General features: G+C 39.5%; 1 protein-coding gene across 1 annotated transcript in view; it reads left to right on the forward strand.

The window, feature by feature from the left end:
• The window catches only part of SHROOM4 (shroom family member 4), a 261,858-nt gene that overhangs the window by 118,959 nt on the left and 119,601 nt on the right, over positions 1 to 23,298 (forward strand). Inside the window, exon 2 of the mRNA XM_070291693.1 lies at positions 4,397 to 4,548. Within this exon, the coding sequence (XP_070147794.1) occupies positions 4,397 to 4,548 (152 nt within the window). The remainder of the gene's footprint in view (positions 1 to 4,396; positions 4,549 to 23,298) is intronic.

Raw genomic sequence — 23,298 nt, forward strand, 5'->3', positions numbered from 1 at the left:
CAAGATAAATCTGGTTTAACTTTTCTTTCTTTCACTTTCTCATATTTCCTCGTTTAGTCAAAAGACTTAAGAAAGTATCTGCCATGTGTATGTGCTTAGTCATTCAGTCATGTCCAATACTTTGCAATCCCGTGGACTATAGCCCACCAGGGTCCTCTGTCCATGGAGTTTCCAGGCAAGAATACTAGAGTGGGTTGCCATTTCCTACTCCAGGGGAACTTCCCGATTTAGGGATGGAACCCACATCTCCTGCATTGGCAGGCAGATTCTTTACCACCACCTGGGAAGCCCAAGTATCTGCTAATATCTTTTGTTTAGTATAAAAGCTACTAGAAAGCCAGTAAATACTGTTAAGTTCATTTTCTTTGTCTTTACTCTCAAGAAGCCAATTTGTCACTTTGTTGACAGATATTAGAGCACATCATTCTTCATGGATTCATAAAAAATTTCCAGTTCACCAGCTCATTAGCACAAAATGGGGCTTCAGGAATCTATTTCTCTCAGTGTCCCAGCTGTGCTTTTACAAATGTTCCAACCTTGATGGACTACTCTGAAACAATGGATAAAGACCAAAGGGAAATGAGAGATGGATGTTGATTAGTCAGTTTCATAGGAGTGAAACATGAGTGAAGGCAAAACACAGTAGGATTATCTGTGTCAGCAGAATGATAATGCATGACTTTGCTAACTGTACACAGGTCACTGAATGTCAGAGATCCACAGGTCCTCAGAGGTCATCTAGTCAGACCCCCCACTTTTTAACCAATAAGGGTAGAAGAGGCCAAAGGAGGGGAAAGGGGCTTGTCCAAGGTCAACTGGGCTTCCCTAGTGGCTCAGTGGTAGAGAATCCACCTGCCAGTGCAAGAGATGCGGGAGACACAGGTTCAATCCCTGGGTCAGGGAGATGGCTTGGAGGAGGAAACAGCAACCTCACTTCAGAATTCTTGTCTGGGAGATCCTATGGACAGAGGAGCCTAGTGGGCTACAAGTCCATAGAGTCGCAAAGAGTCAGCCACAACTGAGTGAACACACACACACACACACACACACACACACACACATACACAAGGTCTATCATCCCTTCCCAACTTTCCAAACACCAGCTGGCTTTTGGCCATTTGACTATGCAATCAATTTTCAATTATTTGAGCCACTCACTGCTAGCCCAATGATCACTTAAATATTCCAAAGAGACATATAAGTTAACCATTGTTTACATTGGGCTTTGTAAAGATGTGTGTTTATTACTGACATTCCAATGTGTCTGGGTACAATCTGAGAATTCACCACACTTCAAATGAAAGAGGTAAGAAACCCTGAAGGGCTGATTCAAGAAGAGCTGGAAAGTTGACCAGCCATACTGAATGGATAGCATCAAATGATGCTGTATAGCCTCTCAAGCAGAACATGTTATTCCAAACATGTTTGTTGATTCACACCTCTCCTCCACCCCAACCAGTTATAAGTCGCACTGTAGGAAGGGAAAAACAATATCTTTTATGGAAGAATATACATGTTGTTTTTTCTCCCTTTCTTCTTCTTTCCCTTCTCTTTCCTTTTCATTCCTTTTCCTTGCTAGAAAAAATGAACAGCCACTTTATCTTTTATATAAACAAATATGTGGTTGAGCCATTGACCTGGAGAACTGGCTGTCAGGATGCCAAACAATAAATGGAAAACATGCTGGATCCCATGAATATAGAGGTGGAGGAAGGAAGAGGAAGACCAGTGAGCAATACTTTTTATGAGAATCCAAAAGTCAGGAGGAGTAAGAAGGAATCTGTTGTATAGCTCAGTGAATTCCCTGGGTCTAGGAAAGAGCTAGTTTGGCGTATAGTCCAAGGGCTCTTCAACCAAATGGAGTTTCATCTCCTGATCTGGCCCTGTCTGTACTTTGGGATTGTGCTAAGGGCCCATAATTTTCTGGTTTGTTGTCTGCAAATCCTCACACTTGGGCTAAAATGGAATTATTATTATTCATGTTCTGAAGGTGATGCTGCTGATGACTGAGAAAGGGCATGGAACAGAAAAAGTGGCATGAACAATTGGCTTGAGGCTACTTTCCAGGAAAGAGTCCCTGCAAGGATTCAGATGGTGGCAGCCAGAGTGGCAGTAGGGAATGAAAAATGCCTGAGCTTTTGATGCAACCATCATTAAGCATTTTGGTTTAAGAGGTACCCCCCTTTCATTCTCTCATCTAGAATAAACAAATCTTGTTGATGTAACAAAGTGCTTAATAAACCCGAGGTGGTACTTAATACATATTGAAGGAAAGACTTGCTATGGTTAATGGTAATATGGATAATTGAGTTATATGAATTTAAAAATAGGTAGAGTAAATTAAGACTAATGTACATCAACAGGAAAAATCTATTAGTATTCATTAGTTAGACTCCTGTTTATGGTTCTTTGTTAGCCTAAGGAAGCCCTTTCCAATAACTAATGCCTGTTGAAAATCCTGCCTGATACTTTCCACGGATGCCAAAGGAATGAGTCATTCACATAGAACTTCTGACATTCAAGTATAGAATTTTGCTTCTTTCTCTTTTTTGGCAGCAGTGACTGTGAAGTAATAATGATGATGACAATGGAAATAAGAGATCCTAATTAATTTGTTGAGAGTTGTTCCCCATTTACCAATATTGGCTTATTTTGTTTTGAGTGGTGGCACAGGTACTAGAACAAAGGTATATATAGATAGATAGGTAGATAGATAGATAGATAGATAGATAGTCAATGTCACTTGGCTAACCTATGATTTGTCAAACAAAGTTTAATTTAAAAAAAATGTTGGGTTAGCAGCAATAAATTTAATAACAGTCTGTGATTTAAGTCAGAACTTCAGTTTATTTGATGGGATTTTTTAAATCCTGAATTAACATTTCTCTCTGAGCTCAGGAGGTCTCATCTGCCAAACTGCACGTGAGCTGGCCAACCAAAAGCTCATCAATATTCTAACTTACACAGTATGGGGATAGATTGGAGCAATGCTGTGAAAGACTGAAAGAAAGATTGGAACAAGAGTAGAAGTAAATGTAAAAATACCTGCAGCAAAAACCAGTCCTTAGTTGTCCAGTTTAGAACCTGACTTTCCCTAAGAATTATATGGTTTAATTATCTTCAACTTTTTTTTTTTTTTGCCCCCGAGAGAAACAAACAAATATCTCTTCTTGATTCCATTCGTAGGTTGGACCTTTTTTCACCTGCCCATCTCCATGGACGTATGAACTTTAGATGGTAATCCACCCCTGAATCTGGGAGCTATGTGTGCCTCATTCATTTCTGTATCTTTAGCAGTTAGCATGTTGTCCCTTGCATACAAAAACTTTACCAAAATTTAACCAAAAACTTTAGAATTGATTAAAGGATGGATGAGATGACTCCTATCACCATGGATGGAATTAATGTTCCCACACGTAGAGCTCACCTCTGTGATGGAAAAAAAATGTTATATACAAAAGTAGATGTAAATAAGGATCCTTAGGGGACATTCTGCTTTGCTTTAGCCTACTCCAGTGGCTGTTAGTTCTTCCTTTGGTTTCAATGCCCACCTCCCAGCCTCACTATATTCCTGCCAAGATTGCCCTTGACCATTGGAAATTCTGTAGGCTGTGGTGGAACAGTTAATACCTATATTCCCATTTTTCCCAGTGCCCACTGTGTGACAGACACTAGAAGCACTGTGCTAGGTGCTTGTGGAAGAGGTATTGATAAATGACCTTTGTATATTTTGCGATTCCATTCATAGAAGGTTGATCTGGAAGCCACCTTCAAAGTCTTCAGAGTCAACCCCCTTGCTGCAATAATCAGAGCTCACATTCATTGAGAACTTACTGCCCCCAGACATTTCATATACTAATGGCTCTGTGAGGTAGGGACGCTTATTTTCTGTATTTCTCATTTGGGGCCATTGAGACATGGAAATGTTAGGTAACTTCTTTGGGGTCACACAGCTAGGAAATACTAGAGCCAAGACTCATGCTCAAGTTTGTCAGACTTCAGAGCCTACTCAGAGAAAAAAACTTGCCAAAAGACATTCTGAGCCTAGTTCTTCTGCCCCTAATTTGTTTTCACAGATTGCTATTCTATGCTTACACACTGAGGTTTCTTAAAATATCATTTTGTTATTTAGAAGCACTTGTGTCCCCAAATGGACTGTGGATTCCTTCAGGGCAGATACTGCATTATATCTGTGGTGCCTTCTTCCTTGAGGGCATGCCCAGGCTTTGCTTTCAGTAAATAATGGCTTGTGACCAGCTTCTTAGCTGTCCTTTCGAGCATCTTGGTGTCATCCCCCAGGACTTCTTTTGGCTCAGAGGTTGGGAGGAGCCAGGAAGTAAATTTGGGGAAGGAGTCACCTCACCACCTGCTTTCTGTTTTGTTCTCTACAATACAGATTGAAGATGGCGGCAAGGCAGCCTTGTCCCAGAAGATGAGGACTGGTGATGAGCTGGTGAATATCAATGGCACTCCATTGTACGGCTCCCGCCAAGAGGCTCTCATCCTCATCAAAGGCTCCTTCCGTACCCTCAAGCTGATTGTCAGGAGGTAAGGTACAGGGAGATTGGCTGTAAGGTACAGCGGTCACTGAAACCGCTTGGTTGGTAATAAAGCCTCAATAGAGGTATGTCTATCAATATCAAGGAAAGAGGTGTTTCACATGAACAGAATTTTGCAGGCAACTGAAGCAGAATGGCACAAGAGAAAGGGCCTTTGGTTATCCTAGTACTGTCACATGCTACCCATGTTATCTTGGATAAATTTATTTTACCGCTATAGGACTTAAGAATCCTTATTTGCCTTTGAGAGAACTAAATGACTCATTACACACCAAGGGCCTATCTAACCTACTGTTTTTCCATCTACTCCTTCACACGAGGCTGCCGCTGCTGAAACATATATTTAAAGAGACCCTATTCCCAGCATGGTAGGCCCTCTGGAGGCTGTGGCAAACTCTAAGATAAGAAGTCTGCCCTTGAGGAGTGTGCAGTCTAACATGGTAGAAAAGACACACGTATAACAAATTAATTAGCCATACATTTTTTAAGAAAGCCATAAAGGAGATTCCACAGGGTGAGAGTGATTGTCAAATGAATTGTTGACCGAAATTGCTGTTAAGAGTTCAAGAGAAAGAAAAGGCACTTCAGAAGAGATGATTAGAGTAAGATTTCATTGAGAAGGTGGAATCTTAGCTAAAAGATGGGTAGAATTTGATAAGAAACCATCAGGAGGGGAAAAGCTTTCCAGGTAAGTAGAGTGGCATAAGGAGGAGGAAAGTAAGGACAGTCAGTCATTCTATTGTTGTCAAAGCATCTGCCTATTGGTGAGGTTTCCATTGGTCTCCCTTTCATTTTGCTGCTGTATATTTGTATTGTATTATTGGAGTTCATACTTCTCCCCTTCTGTTAGTTTGTTTCCTTTGTCTTATACATGTCCCCAAGCTTTTCCATTTTAATTATTTTTATTAGAAAAAAATTTTAAGTGTGTTCCTGCAGTCATACTTCCCCTTCTGGCTTCTGCCCCATCTTCTTTTAATTCATATCCAGTCTCTTAATTCATATCCAGAAGGAGAGTCTATACTCACTGTTTCCTCTTACTTACCATTTAGCTTTCCACCCACTGCAGTGTGAATTTGACCCCCAGAAGTCCACTCAAACTTCTCTCTTTCTCTTTCTCTATATACACACACATGCACACACACACATACATGCATGTATGTATGTATATATATATATGAAACCTCCTAGTTGTCAAAGTCAATGGGTTATTTCCAGTCTTCATTGTATATGACTTACATATGGAATGTGATATTGTTGCTCTGGATTATGCCCTTCTTTGTAAAACTTTTCTTTCTTGCTTTCAAGATATTCTATTGCTTTCCTTTTTCTACCTCTCTGTTCATTTTCTAAATGAGGTTCCTCTACCACCTGCTCTTCCTCTGCCCATCCCTTTTAAATGCCAGTGTTTCCCCTAGTTCTACCCTTTCTATTTTCATTAATATACCATGGAAAAATCTCACCTGATCCCCGAGTTTCAACTAACATATCTATATGTTGATAACCATATCTCTTATGCCCCAGACCCTTGTGGCCAACTTCCTACTGGACATTTATACTTAGATTTCTCAAAAGCATTTCACACAAAACATGCTCAAAACCTAATACATCATCATCTTCTCACAAGCTCCTGATCTCAGTGACTGGGACCACCATACACTTAGTAAACCAAGCCATTTTTTATTTCCTCCATTTTTCTCCTGCTCTATATCCAAATGATCTCAGTTAGTAAGGGTGAAAATATATAGGATCCCACTGATTTATTATATTATTAAAACCTGCTGGTCCTTAAGATTAAGCCATGCCTGCCTGTGTACCTGGTGGCACTAGTGGTAAAAACCTGCTGGCCAGTGCAGGAGACATAAGAGATGCAGGTTCAATCCCTGGGTCGGGATGATCCCTTGGAAGAGAGCATGGCAACCCACTCCAATGTTCTTGCCTGGAATTTCATGGACAGAGGAACCTGATGGGCTACAGTCCATGAGGTCACAAAGAGCGACAAAAGTTGCTAAAGCAACTTAGCATATATGCATGTCCATGTACCTAGGTAAGAAGTGACATGTAAAATAATGTCTTATACAGTAGACACACTGTCACTGACTGTCTTGGAGAGGTCATGATTTAGGTTTTAAATAAGGCTTCTTGAAGGAGCAGCTTGGTGAATTTGAAAGTTTTTTTTTTAATTTATTTTTAATTAGAGTATAATTGCTTTACAATATTGTGTTGGTTTCTGCCATACAACAACATGAATCAGCTATAAGTATACATATGTTCCTCCCTCTTGAACCTCCCCCACCCCCACCCCATCCCAGCCCTCTAGTTTGCTACAGAGCATCAGATTTGAGCTGCATGCATCATACAGCAAATTCCTGCTGATTATCTATTTGACTTATGGTAATGTATATCTTTCAATGCTACTCTCTCAGTTAGTCCCATCCTCTGCTTCCCTCTCTGTGTCATTTTGGAGTCAGACAGACACATGTATGCTGTTTCCTAGTTCTGTCATATGGGAAATAGTAGTTCCTATGTAATAGCATTATTGTGATGATTAAATGAAGCAATTTATGTAAAATGCCTTTATCATAATGGGTTCTCTGAACTTCAGTCCCACTCCTTTCCCTAGGGTATCAAGGAAGCATAATTGGAGTAACCAACCACCATTATGAAATAAGGAAAGCAACAAACTTTATTGTGCTTTGCAAACTAACCTTCAGAGACAAGATTTGCTGGGAAACTCTTAGGAATAAAAAGACCTGACAGGAAATAAAGACCTTTGTGAAATACTGGTTTTACAGAGATATCAACACTTAGAAGGAGTATAGACATGATCTATCTGCAGCAGTGGCTTCTGATCCAGTCATAAGAATGAGAGTTTTCAGGTGTGTCAATCACTTATCCTCCATTGATGAGTTTTATTTCCTCATTCTACCTGCTGTGGTGACATCTGCCACTGCTAGAAACTTAGGAGTGGCTATAATTATGGCCTTGGAAATGGTGGGACCTTGGAGAAGGAAATGGCATTCCACTCCAGGACTATTGCCTGGAAAATCCCATGGACAGAGGAGCCTGGTAGGCTACAGCCCATGGGGTCGCAAAGAGTCGGACACGACTTAGCCACTTTACTTACTTCACTTTGGTTTTCAAGGTGTGGCAGGTCCTATGGCTCCCTAAGCCTACATTTTCTATCCTTTGAGCCTCCTCCTTTCGACCCCTGTTGGAAGAAGCATTCAGTAACATAATTTATTAGGTGATGCTGCCCTCTTGTGGAAAACTTCACTTTCACCTGTGTACTACCCTGGGGATGGTATAGGACATTTATTCCTTCTTTTCCTTAGTCGAAGTTATTCTTCTAATTTATGAAAGAGCTCTTGGCACATAAATGAAATATCTCCTTGAAATTTAATATTTAGCCTAGTATTTTATACTAAGGTGGAAAGTTTTTGTTTGAGTAAATCAATCAACTGACAAAGATTCAGCACTGAGCTTTAGGTCCAGACGTGAGTTTGGGGAATGAATATAAAGGAGGAACTTTAGTAAATGGCTTATTCTGAAAAGCCAGCCCAGCTCTTCCTCCTATATTGCATTTTAGATAATGGTTAACTAAGTCAGAAATCTAGGTGTTGCCCTCAGTGCTCCTCTCTTGCCTCAACCCACTTCAATTCAAGTTATACCAAGTCTTGAGTATTCTACTTGCTGGAAGCCTCTCTGTAGCTCTTAACTTAATCCAGTTGTTCATTATTTATTATCTGTGCTGGCTTAGTCACTCAGTCATGTCTGACTCTTTGCGACCCCATGGACTGTAGCCTGCCAGGCTCCTCTGTCCATGGGGATTCTCCAGGCAAGAATACTGGAGGGGGTTGCGATGCCCTTCTCCAGGGGATCTTCCCAACCCAGGGATTGGACCCAGGTCTCCTGCATTGCAGGCAGATTCTTTACCACCTGAGCCACGAGGGAAGCCCAAGGATACTGGAGTGGGTAGCCTATCCTTTCTGCAGGGGACCTTCCTGCCCCAGGAATTGAACCAAGGTCTCCTGCATTGTGGGCAGATTCTTTACCAGCTGAGCTACCACCGAAGTCCCATTTCTTATCTGGACCATTGTAAAAGTCTTCTCACTGGCTTCTCATCCTTTAGTCTTACCTTCTTCCAATCATTCCATTCTCCAAATAGACATCTAATCATGTCACTTATATATTTAAGGAAAAAACAAGACCAATAACTATATAATCATAATTGTCCCAAGAGATTCATTTTACATTGATAGAAAATACAAGCTATGTTAAGGATTTGTATTCATGAACCATTTTTTTGGAAAAAAACAAAGAAGTACCTAAATATGTGAAGAAAATAACCTGCAAACCAAGAAGAAAAATTATAAAAATGTCTACATGGGAGACTTTAACATAATTTAGCTATAACAGATAAAGTAGACTGAAATATATTTCAAGGACTTTAAAACCATAATTCACAAGGTCAAATTAATGTCAAAAATTATATTTTATGGACAGTGTTTTCAAATATTCTGATAACATTTAAAAATGATCGTATGATATGCCACAAAGAAAACCTTTGCAAATTCTCACAAGTAGAAATCACACTTTCTCTGTTCTCTGATGATACTGTAAATCTTTTATAAACTTGAAAACAGATTTAAACAGAAGTCTTAGAGGTGGTCCTGAGATGGCAGAGGAATAGGACAGGGAGACCACTTTCTCCCCCACAAATTCATCAAAAGAACATTTGAACGCTGAGCAAATTCCACAAAACAACTTCTGAATGCTGGCAGAGGTCATCAGGCACCCAGAAAGGCAGCCCATTCTCTTTGAAAGGAGGTAGGACTAAATATAAAAGACAAAAAGAGAGGCAAAGAGTTAGGGATGGAGACCCATCTCGGGAAGGGAAGAGGAGAAGTTTCCAAACACCAGGAAACCCTCTCACCGGCGAGTCTGTGGGGAGTTTTGGAATCTCAGAGAGTAATATAACCGTGAGGAAAAAATAAAGAAATAAATAAAACCCACAGATTACGTGCCTAATGGCAACTCCCAGCAGAGAAGTAGCCCAGACGCTTGCGTCTACCACTAGCAAGCGGGGGCTGGACAGGGAGGTGCAGGCTGCATTGCTTAGGGTAAAGATGGGGCCTGAATACCCTGAGGGCAATCTGAGGGAGCTAACGTGAGATAGCAACCCAAACTCTGGCACAGTCAGAGACAGGGGAAAAAAAAGAGAGACAGAGAGAACTATCCCAGGAAAAGCCCTAACCTAAGGCACTGCCGGCCAGCTCTCAGAACAAAGGACTGAGCGAATACCAGAGGAGAGCTAGCTGGCTGTGGACCAGCCCATCCCCCACCAGAGGCAGGGAGGCATGGGGGGCGGGGGCAGCCAGAGCTGGAAAGGGGCAATCTCGGCCCCAGAGACGGCATCCTCTACCAAACTGCGATCAGGCTCCCAGTTACTAACCAAGACCTGGGATTCTGGATGGTTGATATCTGCTGGGAGGGTCGCAGCCAGAGATCAGCTCCCCAGAAGAGACACATGGCACACCTGAGAAGGTGCACCTGCTGCGCACCCAGAAAACTGAGCAGCTGGGACAGGGGAGGTGACAAGATGCACCCCCCAACCTGGAGGAGAGTGTGCTTGCCAAGCACCTGGTTGCTTGAGCTGCTCGGACCTGGGAAGGGCACAAAACCCAGGCCCAATCGAGTCTTCGCCTTTGTGGAGTACCCGAGAACCTGAACCTGAGTGGCTTAGACCTGGGAAGTGCCTGCATCCCAGGGCCCACCTCAGAAAGTTCCCCTGCAGAGCAACCTGGAGACTGAGCAGTGTAGTCTGGGAAAGCACATACGCAGTGAGTAGGGGCAAACCCAGTGCAGCCAAGACACTGTGAGCACACCCCACACATGCCAGTGATATTTGTTTGCAGTGTTCCTCCCTCCTCACAGCACAACTGAACAAGTGAGCCTAAATAAGTGACCACCTTTGCCCCCGTGTGTCAGGGTAGAAATTAGACACTGAAGAGACCTGCAAACAGAAGAAGCCAAAATAAACAGAGGGAACCACTTTGGAAGGGACAAGAGCAACAGATTAATACCCTGTAGTTAGTTAGCACCGAATACATTGGAAGGGGACTATAGATCTTGAGAAGTCTACGATGGAATGAGGAACTATCTGAAACTGAACTGACCCCACACTGCCCTCAACAGCTCTACAGAAATTCTTAGATTATATTTTTACTATTATAATTTTTTAATTAAAAATTTTTACTTTTAAGTCCTCTATTAATCCTTTTTCATTTTTATAACCTACTATTCCCTTGCAAAAAACCCCTATTTTTAAAGCAAACTTCATATATAGTTTTAATAATTTTTGTGATTTTGCTTTGTTTTTCTAATAGTGTATCTTTGAAGCTAACCTCTATGCTAGATTTTTAACCTTTGCATTTTGGTATTTGCAATTTGGATTTTGTACCTTTAAGAATTCAATCTTCAGTACCCATTTCTACTTATGAGTGTGATTACTGGATTGATTACTCTCTCCTCCTTTTGACTCTCCTTTTTCTCGCCCAGGTCACCTCTATCTCCTCCTTCCCCCTTCTCTTCTCTACCCAACAATGTGAATCTCTTTGTGTGTTCTGGGCTGTGGAGAATACTTAGGGAACAGATTACTGGCTAGATCTGTCTCTCTCCTTTTGATTCCTACTTTTCTCCACCTGGTCACCTCTATCTCCTTCCTCCCTCTTCTCTTCCCTGTGTAACTCCATAAACATCTCTGAGGGTTCCAGAATGTGAAGAGCACATAGGGAATTCATTACTGCCTAGATTGTTCTCCCCATCTTTTGATTCCCTCTTTTTTCCTCCTGGTCACTGCTATCACCCTCCTCCCTCTTCTCTTCTCCATGTAACTCTTTGTACCTCTCTGGATGTCCCTCACTGTGGAGAATCTTTTCACCATTAACCTAGATGTTTTATCATCAGTGCTGTATAGATGGAGAAGTCTTGAGGCTACGGTAAGAATAAGACTGAAAACAGAGGCAGGAGGCTTAAGTCCAAATCCTGAGAATACCAGAGAGCTCCTGACTCCAGGGAACATTAATTGATAAGAGCTTATTCAAAAGCCTCCATACCTACACTGAAACCAAGAGCCACCAAGAGCCAACAAGTTCCAGAGCAAGACATACCAGGCAAATTCTCCAGCAACACAGGAACATAGGCCTGAGCTTCAATATATAGGCTGCCCAAAGTCACACCAAACCCATAGACATCTCAAAACTCACTACAGGACACTTCATTGCACTCCAGAGAGAAGAGATCCAGTTCCACTCACCAGAACACCGATGCAAACTTCCCTAACCAGGAAACCTTGACAAGCTACTCGTCCAATGCAACCCACAGGGAGGAACCTCCACAATAAAGAGGAATGACAAACTGCCAGAATACAGAAAAGCCACCCCAAACACAGCAATCTAAACGAGATGAAAAGGCAGAGAAATACTCAGCAGGTAAAGAAACATGATAAATGCCCACCAAACCAAACAAAAGAGGAGGAGATAGGGAGTCTACCTGAAAAGAATTCAGAATAATGGTAAAAATGACCCAAAATCTTGAAAACAAAGTGGAGTTACAGATGAATAGCCAGGAGACAAGGATTGAAAAGATGCAAGAAATGTGTAACAAGGACCTAGAAGAAATAAAACAGTCAATCAATAATGAATAATGCAACAAATGAGATGAAAAACACTCTGGAGGGAATCAACAGTAGAAAAACAGAGGCAGAAGATAGGATAAGTGAGGTAGAAGATAGAGTGGTAGAAATAAATGAAGTAGAGAGGAAAAAAGAATTAAAAGACATGAGGACAACCTCAGGGACCTCTGGGACAATGTGAAATGCCCCAATATTCGAATCACAGGAATCCCAGAGGAAGAAGACAAAAAGAAAGGCCATGAGAAAATACTTGAGATAATAGCTGAAAACTTCCCTAAAATGGGGAAGGAAATAGTCACCCAAGTCCAAGAAACCCAGAGAGTCCCAAATAGGATACACCCAAGGCAAAACACCCCAAGACACATATTAATCAAATTAACAAAGATCAGACACAAAGAACAAATATTAAAAGCAGCAAGGGAACAACAACAAATAACACACAAGGGGATTCCCATAAGGTAACAGCTGATCTTTCAATAGAAACTGTTCAAGCCAGAAGGGAATGGCAGGACATACTTAAAGTGATGAAAGAGAAAAACCTACAACCCAGATTACTGTACCCAGCAAGGGTCTCATTCAAATATGTAGGAGAAATCAAAAGCTTTACAGACAAGCAAAAGCTGAGAGAATTCAGGACCAACCAACCAGCTCTCCAACAAATGCTAAAGGATCTTCTCTAGACAGGAAACACAGAAAGTGTATATAAACTCAAACCCAAAACAACAAAGGAAATGGCAACAGGACCATGCTTATCAATAATTACCTTAAACGTAAATGGGTTGAATGCCCCAACCAAAAGACAAAGACTGGCTGAATGGATACAAAAACAAGACCCCTGTATATGCTGCCTACAAGAGACCCACCTCAAAAAAAAGGAGACACATACAGACTGAAAGTGAAGGGCTGGAAAAAGATATTCCAGGCAAATGGCAACCAAAAGAAAGCAGGAGTAGCAATACTCATATCAGATAAAATAGAGTTCAAAATAAAGGCCATGAAAAGAGACAAAAAGAAGAAGATATAACAATCCAAGAAGATATAACAATTATAAATATATAAGCACCCAACATAGGAGCACCACAATATATAAGGCAAATGCTAACAAGTTTAAAAGGGGAAATTAACAATAACACAATAATAGTGGGAGACTTTAATACCGCATTCACACCTATGGATAGGTCAACTAAATAGAAAATTAACAAGGAAACACAAACTTTAAATGATACAATGGACCATTGGACCTAATTAATATCTATAGGATATTTCACCCCAAAACAATGAATTGCATCTTTTTCTAAAGTGTACACGAATCCTTCTCCCGGTTCAGTCACATTCTGGGCCATAAATCTAGCTTTGGTAAATTCAAAAAAATTGAAATCATTCCAAGCATCTTTTCTGACAACAATGCAGTAAGATTAGATCTCAATTACAGGAAAAAATATATTAAAAATTTGAACATATGGAGGCTAAATAACATGCTTCTGAATAACCAAAAAAATCACAGAAGAAATAAAAAAAGAAATCAAAATATGCATAGAAATGAATGAAAATGAAAATGAAACAACCCAAAACCTATGGGACACTGTAAAAGCAGTGCTAAGGGGAAGGTTCATAGTGATACAGGCTTACCTCAAGAAACAAGAAAAAATCAAATAAATAACCTAACTCTACACCTAAAGCAACTAGCAAAGGAAGAAATGAAGAACTCCAGGGTTAGTAGAAGGAAAGAAATCTTAAAAATTAGGGCAGAAATAAATGCAAAAGAAACAAAAGAGACCATAGCAAAAATCAACAAAGGTAAAAGCTGGTTCTTCGAGAAGATAAATAAAATTGACACACCATTAGCCAGACTCATCAAGAAACAAAGGGAGAAGAATCAAATCAATAAAATTAGAAATGAAAATGGAGAAATCACAACAGACAATACAGAAATACAAAGGATCCTAAGAGACTACTATCAGCAACTATATGCCAATAAAATGGACAACTTGGAAGAAATGGACAAATTCTTAGAAAAGTATAACTTTCCAAAACTGAACCAGGAAGAAATAGATAATCTTAACAAACCCATCACAAGCACAGAAATTGAAACTGTAATCAGAAATCTTCCAGCAAACAAAAGCCCAGGACCAGACTGATTCAATTCTACCAAAAATTTAGAGAAGACATAACACCTATCCTACTCAAACTCTTCCAGAAAATTGCATAGGAAGATAAACTTCCAAACTCATTCTATGAGGCCACCATCACCCTAATACTAAAACCTGAAATAGATGCTGCAAAAAAAGAAAACTACAGGCCAACATCACTGATGATCATAGATGCAAAAATCCTTAACAAAATTCTAGCAAACAGAATCCAACAACATATTAAAAAGGTCATACATCATGACCAAGTGGGCTTTATCCCAGGGATACAAGGATTCTTCAATATCCACAAATCAATCAATGAAATACACTACATTAACAAATTGAAAGATAAAAACCATATGATTATCTCAATAGATGCAGAGAAAGCCTTTGACAAAAGTCAACTTCCATTTATGATAAAAAACCCTCCAGTAAGCAGGCATAGAAGGAACATACCTCAACATAATAAAATCTATATATGACAAATCCACAGCAAACAATAACCTCAATGGTGAAAAATTGAAAGCGTTTCCCCTAAAGTCAGGAACAAGACAAGGGTGCCCACTTTCACCTCTACTATTCAACATAGTTTTGGAAGTTTTTGCCACAGCAATCAGAGCAGAAAAGGAAGTAAGAGGAATCTAGATTGGAAAAGAAGTAAAACTCTCACTGTTTGCAGATGACATGATCCTCTACATAGAAAACCCTAAAGACTCCACCAGAAAATTACTAGAGCTAATCAATGAATATAGTAAAATTGAAGGATATAAAATTAACACAGAGAAATCCCTTGCATTCCTATACACTAACAATGAGAAAACAGAGAAATTAAGGAAACAATTTCATTCACCATTGCAACAAAAAGAATAAAATACTTAGGAAGATATCTACCTAAAGAAACAAAAGACCTATATATAGAAAACTATAAAACACTGATGAAAGAAATCAAAGAGGACACAAATAGATGGAGAAATATACCATGTTCCTGGATTGGAAGAGTCGTTTAGTGAAAATACTTGCCAAAGGAATCTATAGATTCAATGCAATCTCTATCAAGCTACCAATGGTATTTTTTAGAGAACTAGATCAAATAATTTCACAATTTGTATGGAAATACAAAAACCTAGAGTAGCCAAAGCAATCTTGAGAAAGAAGAATGGAACTGGAGGAATCAACCTGCCTGACTTCAGGCTCTGCTACAAAGCTACAGTCATCAAGACAGTATGGTACTGGCACAAAGAGAGAAATATAGATCAATGGAACAAAATAGAAAGCCCAGGATAAATCCATGTACCTATGGACACCTTATCTTTGACAAAGGAGGCAAGAATATACAATGGAGAAAAGACAATCTCTTTAACAAGTGGTGCTGGGAAAACTGGTCAGCCACTTGTAAAAGAATGAAACTAGAACACTTTCTAACACCATACACAAAAATAAACTCAAAGCGGATTAAAGATCTAAATGTAAGACCAGAAACTATAAAACTCCTAGAGGAAAACATAGGCAAAACACTCCCCAACATAAATCACAGCAGGATCCTCTATGACCCACCTCCCAGAGTAATGGAAATAAAAGCAAAAATAAACAAATGGGACCTAATTAAATTTAAAAGCTTTTGCACAACGAAGGAAACTATAAGGAAGGTGAAAAGACAGCCTTCAGAATGGGAGAAAATAATAGCAAACGAAGCAACTGACAAAGAATTAATCTCAAAAATATACAAGGAACTCCTACAGCTCAATTCCAGAAAAATAAACGACCCAATCAAAAAATGGGCCAGAGAACTAAACAGACATTTCTCCAAAGAAGACATACAGATGGCTAACAAACACACGAAAAGATGCTCAACATCACTCATTATCAGAGAAATGCAAATCAAAACCACAATGTGGTACCATCTCACGCAGGTCAGAATGGCTGCTATCCAAAAATCTACAAACAATAAATGCTGGAGAGGGTGTGGAGAAAAGGGAACCCTCTTACACTGTTGGTGGGAATACAAACTAGCACAGCCACTATGGAGAACAGTGTGGAGATTTCTTAAATACTGGAAATAGAATTGCCATATGACCCAGCAATCCCAGTGCTGGGCATATACACCGAGGAAACCAGAATTGAAAGAGACACGTGTACCCCAATGTTCATCACAGCACTGTTTATAATAGCCAGGACATGGAAGCAACCTAGATGTCCATCAGCAGATGAATGGATAAGAAAGCTGTGGTACATATATACAATGGAGTATTAGCCATTAAAAAGAATACATTTAAATCAGTTCTAATGTGGTGGATGAAACTGGAGCCTATTATGTGGAGTGATGGAAGTCAGAAAGAAAAACACCAATACAGTATACTAATGCATATATATGGAATGTAAAAAGATGGTAACGATAACCCTATATGCAAAAGAAGCACAGATGTATAGAACAGTCTTTTGGACTCTGTGGGAGAAGGTGAGGGTGGGATGATGTGAGAGAATATCATTGAAACATGAATATTATCATATGTGAAACAGATCACTAGTCCAGGTTTGATGCATGAGATGGGGTGCTTGGGGCTGGTGCACTGGGATGACCTAGAGGGATGGGATCAGGAGAGAGATGGGAGGGCATTTAGGATGGGGAACACATGTACACCCATGGCTGATTCATGTCATTTTATAGCAAAAACCACTATAATATTATAAAGTATTTGGCCTCCAATTAAAATAAATTAATTTAATTAAAAAATAAACAGAAGTCTTCAACTACATAAATATTTCAGAACACATTTATATGCAAGTATTAACTCAAAGAAACTCTGACAGACTAATAAAAAATAACAAAAATTAGATCATGACTTATTAAATCTTTCAGAGCCAGGTTCAGAAGTAAATTCATAACCTTAAATATTTCATTATTAAAAATAAATGAAATCACATTACTAAGAATCCAATATAATACAAAGCCAAGGAGTAAGCTTTTTTAATGGGGGGATGAATTAAGTAGATAAGCCTCTAGCAAATTTAATCAAGAAAACAAGATAAATTATAAATAAAAATTTAAATTATAAATGGACTATAACAAGAAATACAAAGTATTTCTTAAATCATAGGATACTATTAAATTGAACCACTATAAATTTGAAAATCTTAGAGAAATTAAAAAGATCTAATAAAATGTTAAATTATAAGCAATATTGAAAAGTTGTAAACTAAATAGACCTATAATTGTAGAAACATTGAAGACAATTATCAAAGAGAAACTTCTAAAAACACTTAAGGTCAGATGTATTTATCAGTGAGTTCCTTCAAGCTTTCTAGGAATAGCCAAATTCAATTCTATAGCAATGTTATACAATTGAAAATCTTGTAGTTATTCACATTGGTTTTGAAGGTAGCATCACTCTGATACTAATGCTTGATAAATTGCTCCAAAAAGAACATTCTATCCAGTTTGTGAATTCTGATGCAAAACCTATGAATGAAATTCTATCAAATCAGTAATTTTGGACAATAAAAATATATTGCAATTGTTAAAAGATAATTTTTGAAAAGGTAAAATCTTAACTCTCATAGTGATAGATAAACATGTAGTAAACATTTTTATTTAATATTGATGAGGAAATTTTAAGGTGTTATTCAAAGTTCAAAAGATTGTGGGGAGGGAGGTGGGAGGGGGGTTCATGTTTGGGAACGCATGTAAGAATTAAAGATTTTAAAATTTACAAAATAAAAAACTAAAAAAAAAAAAAGATAAGCCAAAGAAGCACAAATTTAATTTGAAACTAACACTCAGTTTAGTTCAGTTCAGTCGCTCAGTCGTGTCCGACTCTTGGCAAACCCATGAATCACAGCACAGCAGGCCTCCCTGTCCATCACCAGGAGTTCACTCAGACTCACGTCCATCGAGTCGGTGATACCATCCAGCCACCTCATGCTCTGTCGTCCCCTTTTACTCCTGCCCCTAATCCCTCCCACCATCAGAGTTTTTTCCAATGAGTCAACTCTTTGCATCAGGTGGCCAAAGTACTGGAGTTTCAGCTTTAGCATCATTCCTTCCGAAGAACACCCAGGCCTGATCTCCTTTAGAATAGACTAGTTGGATCTCCTTGCAGTCCAAGGGACTCTCAGGAGTCTTCTCCAACACCACAGTTCAAAAGCATCAATTGTTTGGCGCTCAACTTTCTTCACAGTCCAACTCTCACATCCATACATGACCACTGGAAAAACCATAGCCTTGACTAGATGGACCTTTGTTGGCAAAGTAATGTCTGCTTTTCAATATGCTATCTAGGTTGGTCATAACTTTTCTTCCAAGGAGTAAGTGTCTTTTAATTTCATTGTTGCAATCACCATCTGCAGTGATTTTGGAGCCCAGAAAAATAAAGTCTGACACTGTTTCCACTGTTTCCCCATCTATTTCCCATGAAGTGATGGGACCAGATGCCATCATCTTCGTTTTCTGAATGTTGAGCTTTAAGCCAACTTTTTCAATCTCCTCTTTCACTCTCATCATGAGGCTCTTTAGTTCCTCTTCACTTTCTGCCATAAGGGTGGTGTCATCTGCATATCTGAGGTTATTGATATTTCTCCTGGCAATCTTGATTCCAGCTTGTGCTTCTTCCAGTCCAGAGATTCACATGATGTACTCTGCATAGAAGTTAAATAAGCAGAGTGACAATATACAGCCTTGGCATACTCCTTTTCCTATTTGGAACCAGTCTGTTGTTCCATGTCCAGTTCTACCTGTTGCTTCCTGACCTGCATATAGGTTTCTCAAGAGGCAGGTCAGGCGGTCTGGTATTCCCATCTCTTTCAGAATTTTCCACAGTTTATTGTGATCCACACAGTCAAAGGCTTTGGCATAGTCAATAAAGCAGAAATAGATGTTTTTCTGGAACTCTCTTGCTTTTTTGATGATCCAGCAGATGTTGGCAATTTGATCTCTGGTTCCTCTGCCTTTTCTAAAACCAGCTTGAACATCAAGGGAGTTCACGGTTCACATATTGCTGAAGCCTGGCTTGGAGAATTTTGAGCATGACTTTACTAGCATGTGAGATGAGTGCAATTGTGTGGTAGTTTGAGCATTCTTTAGCATTGCCTTTCTTTGGGATTGGAATGAAAACTGACCTTTTCCAGTGTGGCCACTGCTGAGTTTTCTAAATTTGCTGGCATATTGAGTGCAGCACTTACACAGCATCATCTTTCAGGATTTGAAATAGCTCAACTGGAATTCCATTACCTTTGCTAGTTTTGTTCGTAGTGATGCTTCCTATGGCCCACTTGACTTCACATTCCAGGATGTCTGGTTCTAGGTGAGTGATCATACCATCGTAATTATATTGGTCATGAAGCTCTTTTGTGTATAGCTCTGTATATTCTTGCCACCTCTTCCTAATATCTTCTCCTTCTGTTAGGTCCATACCATTTCTGTCCTTTATTGAGCTGATCTTTGCATGAACTGTTCCCTTGGTATCTAATTTTCTTGAAGAGATCTCTAGTCTTTCCCATTCTGTTGAAATTAACACTGGATCACAACAATAAGGAGCTATGAGGAGAAATGACTTTAATACGAAATATGTGTGAAAGAAAGAGGTTGTATATGCTGGAAATTACAAAACTGTACAGAAAGAGAAAACACATAGTTATCACATGGGTAATGTCTCAGGGCACTATTGTAATATTAAATGATAAGGTCTGGTCCCATCCCTTCATGAGAAATAAATGGGGAAACAGTGTCAGACTTTATTTTCTTGGGCTCCAAAATCACTGCAGATGGTGACTGCAGCCATGAAATTAAAAGACACTCCTTGGAAGAAAGTTATGATCAACATAGACTGCATATTGAAAAGCAGAGATATTACTTTGCCAACAAAGTTCTGTCTAGTCAAGGCTATGGTTTTTCCAGTGGTCATGTATGGATGTGAGAACTGGACTGTGAAGAAAGCTGAGCACCAAAAAATTGATGCTTTTGCACTGCAGTGTTGGAGAAGATTCTTGGGAGTCCCTTGGAATGCAAGGAGATCCAACCAGTCCATTCTAAAGGAGATCAGCCCTGAGTGTTCTTTGGAAGGAATGATGCTAAAGCTGAAACTCTAGTACTTTGGCCACCTCATGCAAAGAGTTGACTCATTGGAAAAGACTCTGATGCTGGGAGGGATTGGGGGCAGGAGGAGAAGGGGACAACAGAGGATGAGATGCCTGGAAGGCATCACTGACTCGATTGTCATAAGTTTGAGTGAACTCCAGGAGGTGATGATGGACAGGGAGGCCTGGCGTGCTGTGATTCATGGGGTCACAAAGAGTCGGACACGACTGAGTGGCTGAACTGAACTGAACTGAAGACACAGTTTGAATGGACAATATATACATATGGTCTGGTTTAGGCCTGCTCTCTACAGACAACTTCTAAACCATTATTCCTCTACCCTCCTGCAAAACTTCTTTTGAAATTCAAGCAAATTCAGGATTGGGAACTCATGTACACCCATGGCAGATTCATGTCAATGTATGGCAAAGCCAATACAGCATTGTAAAGTAAAGTAAAATAAAAATTTAATAAAAAAATAATGTAAAAAAATAAAATCTGAAAAAAAAGAGGAAATTCAAGCAAGCAAGCAAGCTTCATTATGTTCATTTCCTTACAGATGTTATCTGTCTGCCTGCAGGTTATTCTCCCACTTCCATTTTATACTTTGGCACCTGCTTCACCATCATCTTCTCTACCCCAGTTTCTTTTTTTAATTAATTAATTTATTTTAATTGGAGGGGAATTATTGTATAATATTGTAGTAGTTTTGCCATATATTGACATGAATCAGCCATGGGTGTACATTTGTTCCCAGTTTCTGCTGTCACGCTGAAATATTTTATTGTTCTTATAGAGAATCACAAACTTTAGTCTTATGGGTCCTTGATCTTAACTTCAGAGATAATAAACTCTTCTATACCAGCAGCTCAGTCCCCCAACTGTACCATGGACTGTGCCAATGACTGAAAGCAGTCAACAAATATTTATTAAATATCTAACCTAGGCTAGAGTCTTGTGACTCATTCATTGAATCCTGACACCTTCCAGTCTTTCTCCAGTGGAATTTCTTATCTGAATCACTGAGGAAAGATAAGTTGAGTGACTTTATCTCAATTTTCCCAAGGATGGCACATGACTAGGAGAGTGCTAGATGCATAAGAGAAATGTTAATTCATTGCATACAGTGGATTCTTCAGGGCTGTGGTTCTTACTGGTCACTTAGTAACTTTTTAGAAATGCAAATTATTGGGCACTACCATAGACCTACTGAACAACTGCCTTGAGGCCTTAACTCTTAATTCTCAGGAATCAGTTGAGAAAGACTAAATTCAAGTCTCTGATAACAACCGTATCTCCTCCTAGCTTTCACATACTCCATTCTCTTTACTGCTGCTCTTCAATATCATCAAGGCCTCAAATATCATTTTCTCATATTCTATTAGTCTCCTTTTGATCACCATTATGACTCTAGTTCTCTACTCATTTAATGTGAGCAACTGAAAGACCTTCTAGAACTAACACCCAAAAAAGATGTCTTTTTCATTATAGGGGAATGGAATGCAAAAGTAGGAAGTCAAGAAACACCTGGAGTAACAAATTTGGCCTTGGAGTACAGAATGAAGCAGGGAAAAGGCTAATAGAGTTCTGCCAAGAGAACACACTGGTCATAGCAAACCCTCTTCCAGCAACACAAGAGAAGACTCTACACATGAACATCACCAGATGGTCAACACCGAAATCAGATTGATTATATTCTTTGCAGCCAAAGCTGGAGAAGCTCTATACAGTCAGTAAAAACAAAACCAGGAGCTGACTGTGGCTCGAATCATGAACTCCTTATTGCCAAATTCAGACTGAAATTGAAGAAAGTGGAGAAAACCACTAGACCATTCAGGTATGACCAAAACCCAATCCCTTATGACTATACAGTGGAAGTGACAAATAGATTTAAGGGACTAGATCTGATAGACAGAATACCTGATGAACTATGGATGGAGGTTCATGACATTGTACAGGAGATAGGAATCAAGACCATCCCCAAGAAAAAGAAATGCAAAAAAGCAAAGTGGCTGTCTGAGGAGGCCTAACAAATAGCTGTGAAAAGAAGGGAAGTGAAAAGCAATGGAGAAAAGGAAAGATATACCCATTTGAATGCAGAGTGCCAAAGAATAGCAAGGAGAGATAAGAAAGCCTTCCTTAGCAATCAGTGCAAAGAAATAGAGGAAAAGAACAGAATGGGAAAGACTAGAGATCTCTTTAAGAAAATTAGAGATACCGAGGGAACATTTCATGCAAAGATGGGCTCGATAAAGGACAGAAATGGTCTGGACCTAACAGAAGCAGAAGATATTACGAAGAGGTGGCAAGAATACACAGAAGAACTATACAAAAAAAGATCTTCACAACCCAGATAATCATGGTGGTGTGATCACTCACCTAGAGCCACACATCCTAGAATGTGAAGTCAAGTGGGCCTTAGGAAGCATCACTATGAACAAAGTTAGTGGAGGTGATGGAATTCCAGTTGAGCTATTTCAAATCCTGAAGGATGATGCTGTGAAAGTGTTGTACTCAGCATGCCAACAAATTTGGAAAACTCAGCAGTGTCCACAGGACTGGAAAAGGTCAGTTTTCATTCCAGTCCCAAAGAAAGGCAATGTCAAACAATGCTCAAACTACTGCACATTTGCACTCATCTCATATGCTAGTAAAGTAATGCTCAAAATTCTCCAAGCCAGGCTTCAGCAATACATGAACCGTGAACTCCCTGACGTTCAAGCTGGTTTTGGAAAAGGCAGAGGAACCAGAGATCAAATTGCCAACATCTGCTGGATCATCAGAAAAGCAAGAGAGTTCCAGAAAAACATCTATTTCTGCTTTATTGACTATGCTAAAGCCTTTGAC

This window comes from Ovis canadensis, chromosome X (genome assembly GCF_042477335.2).
Source record: "Ovis canadensis isolate MfBH-ARS-UI-01 breed Bighorn chromosome X, ARS-UI_OviCan_v2, whole genome shotgun sequence".
Classification (NCBI taxonomy): domain Eukaryota; kingdom Metazoa; phylum Chordata; class Mammalia; order Artiodactyla; family Bovidae; genus Ovis; species Ovis canadensis.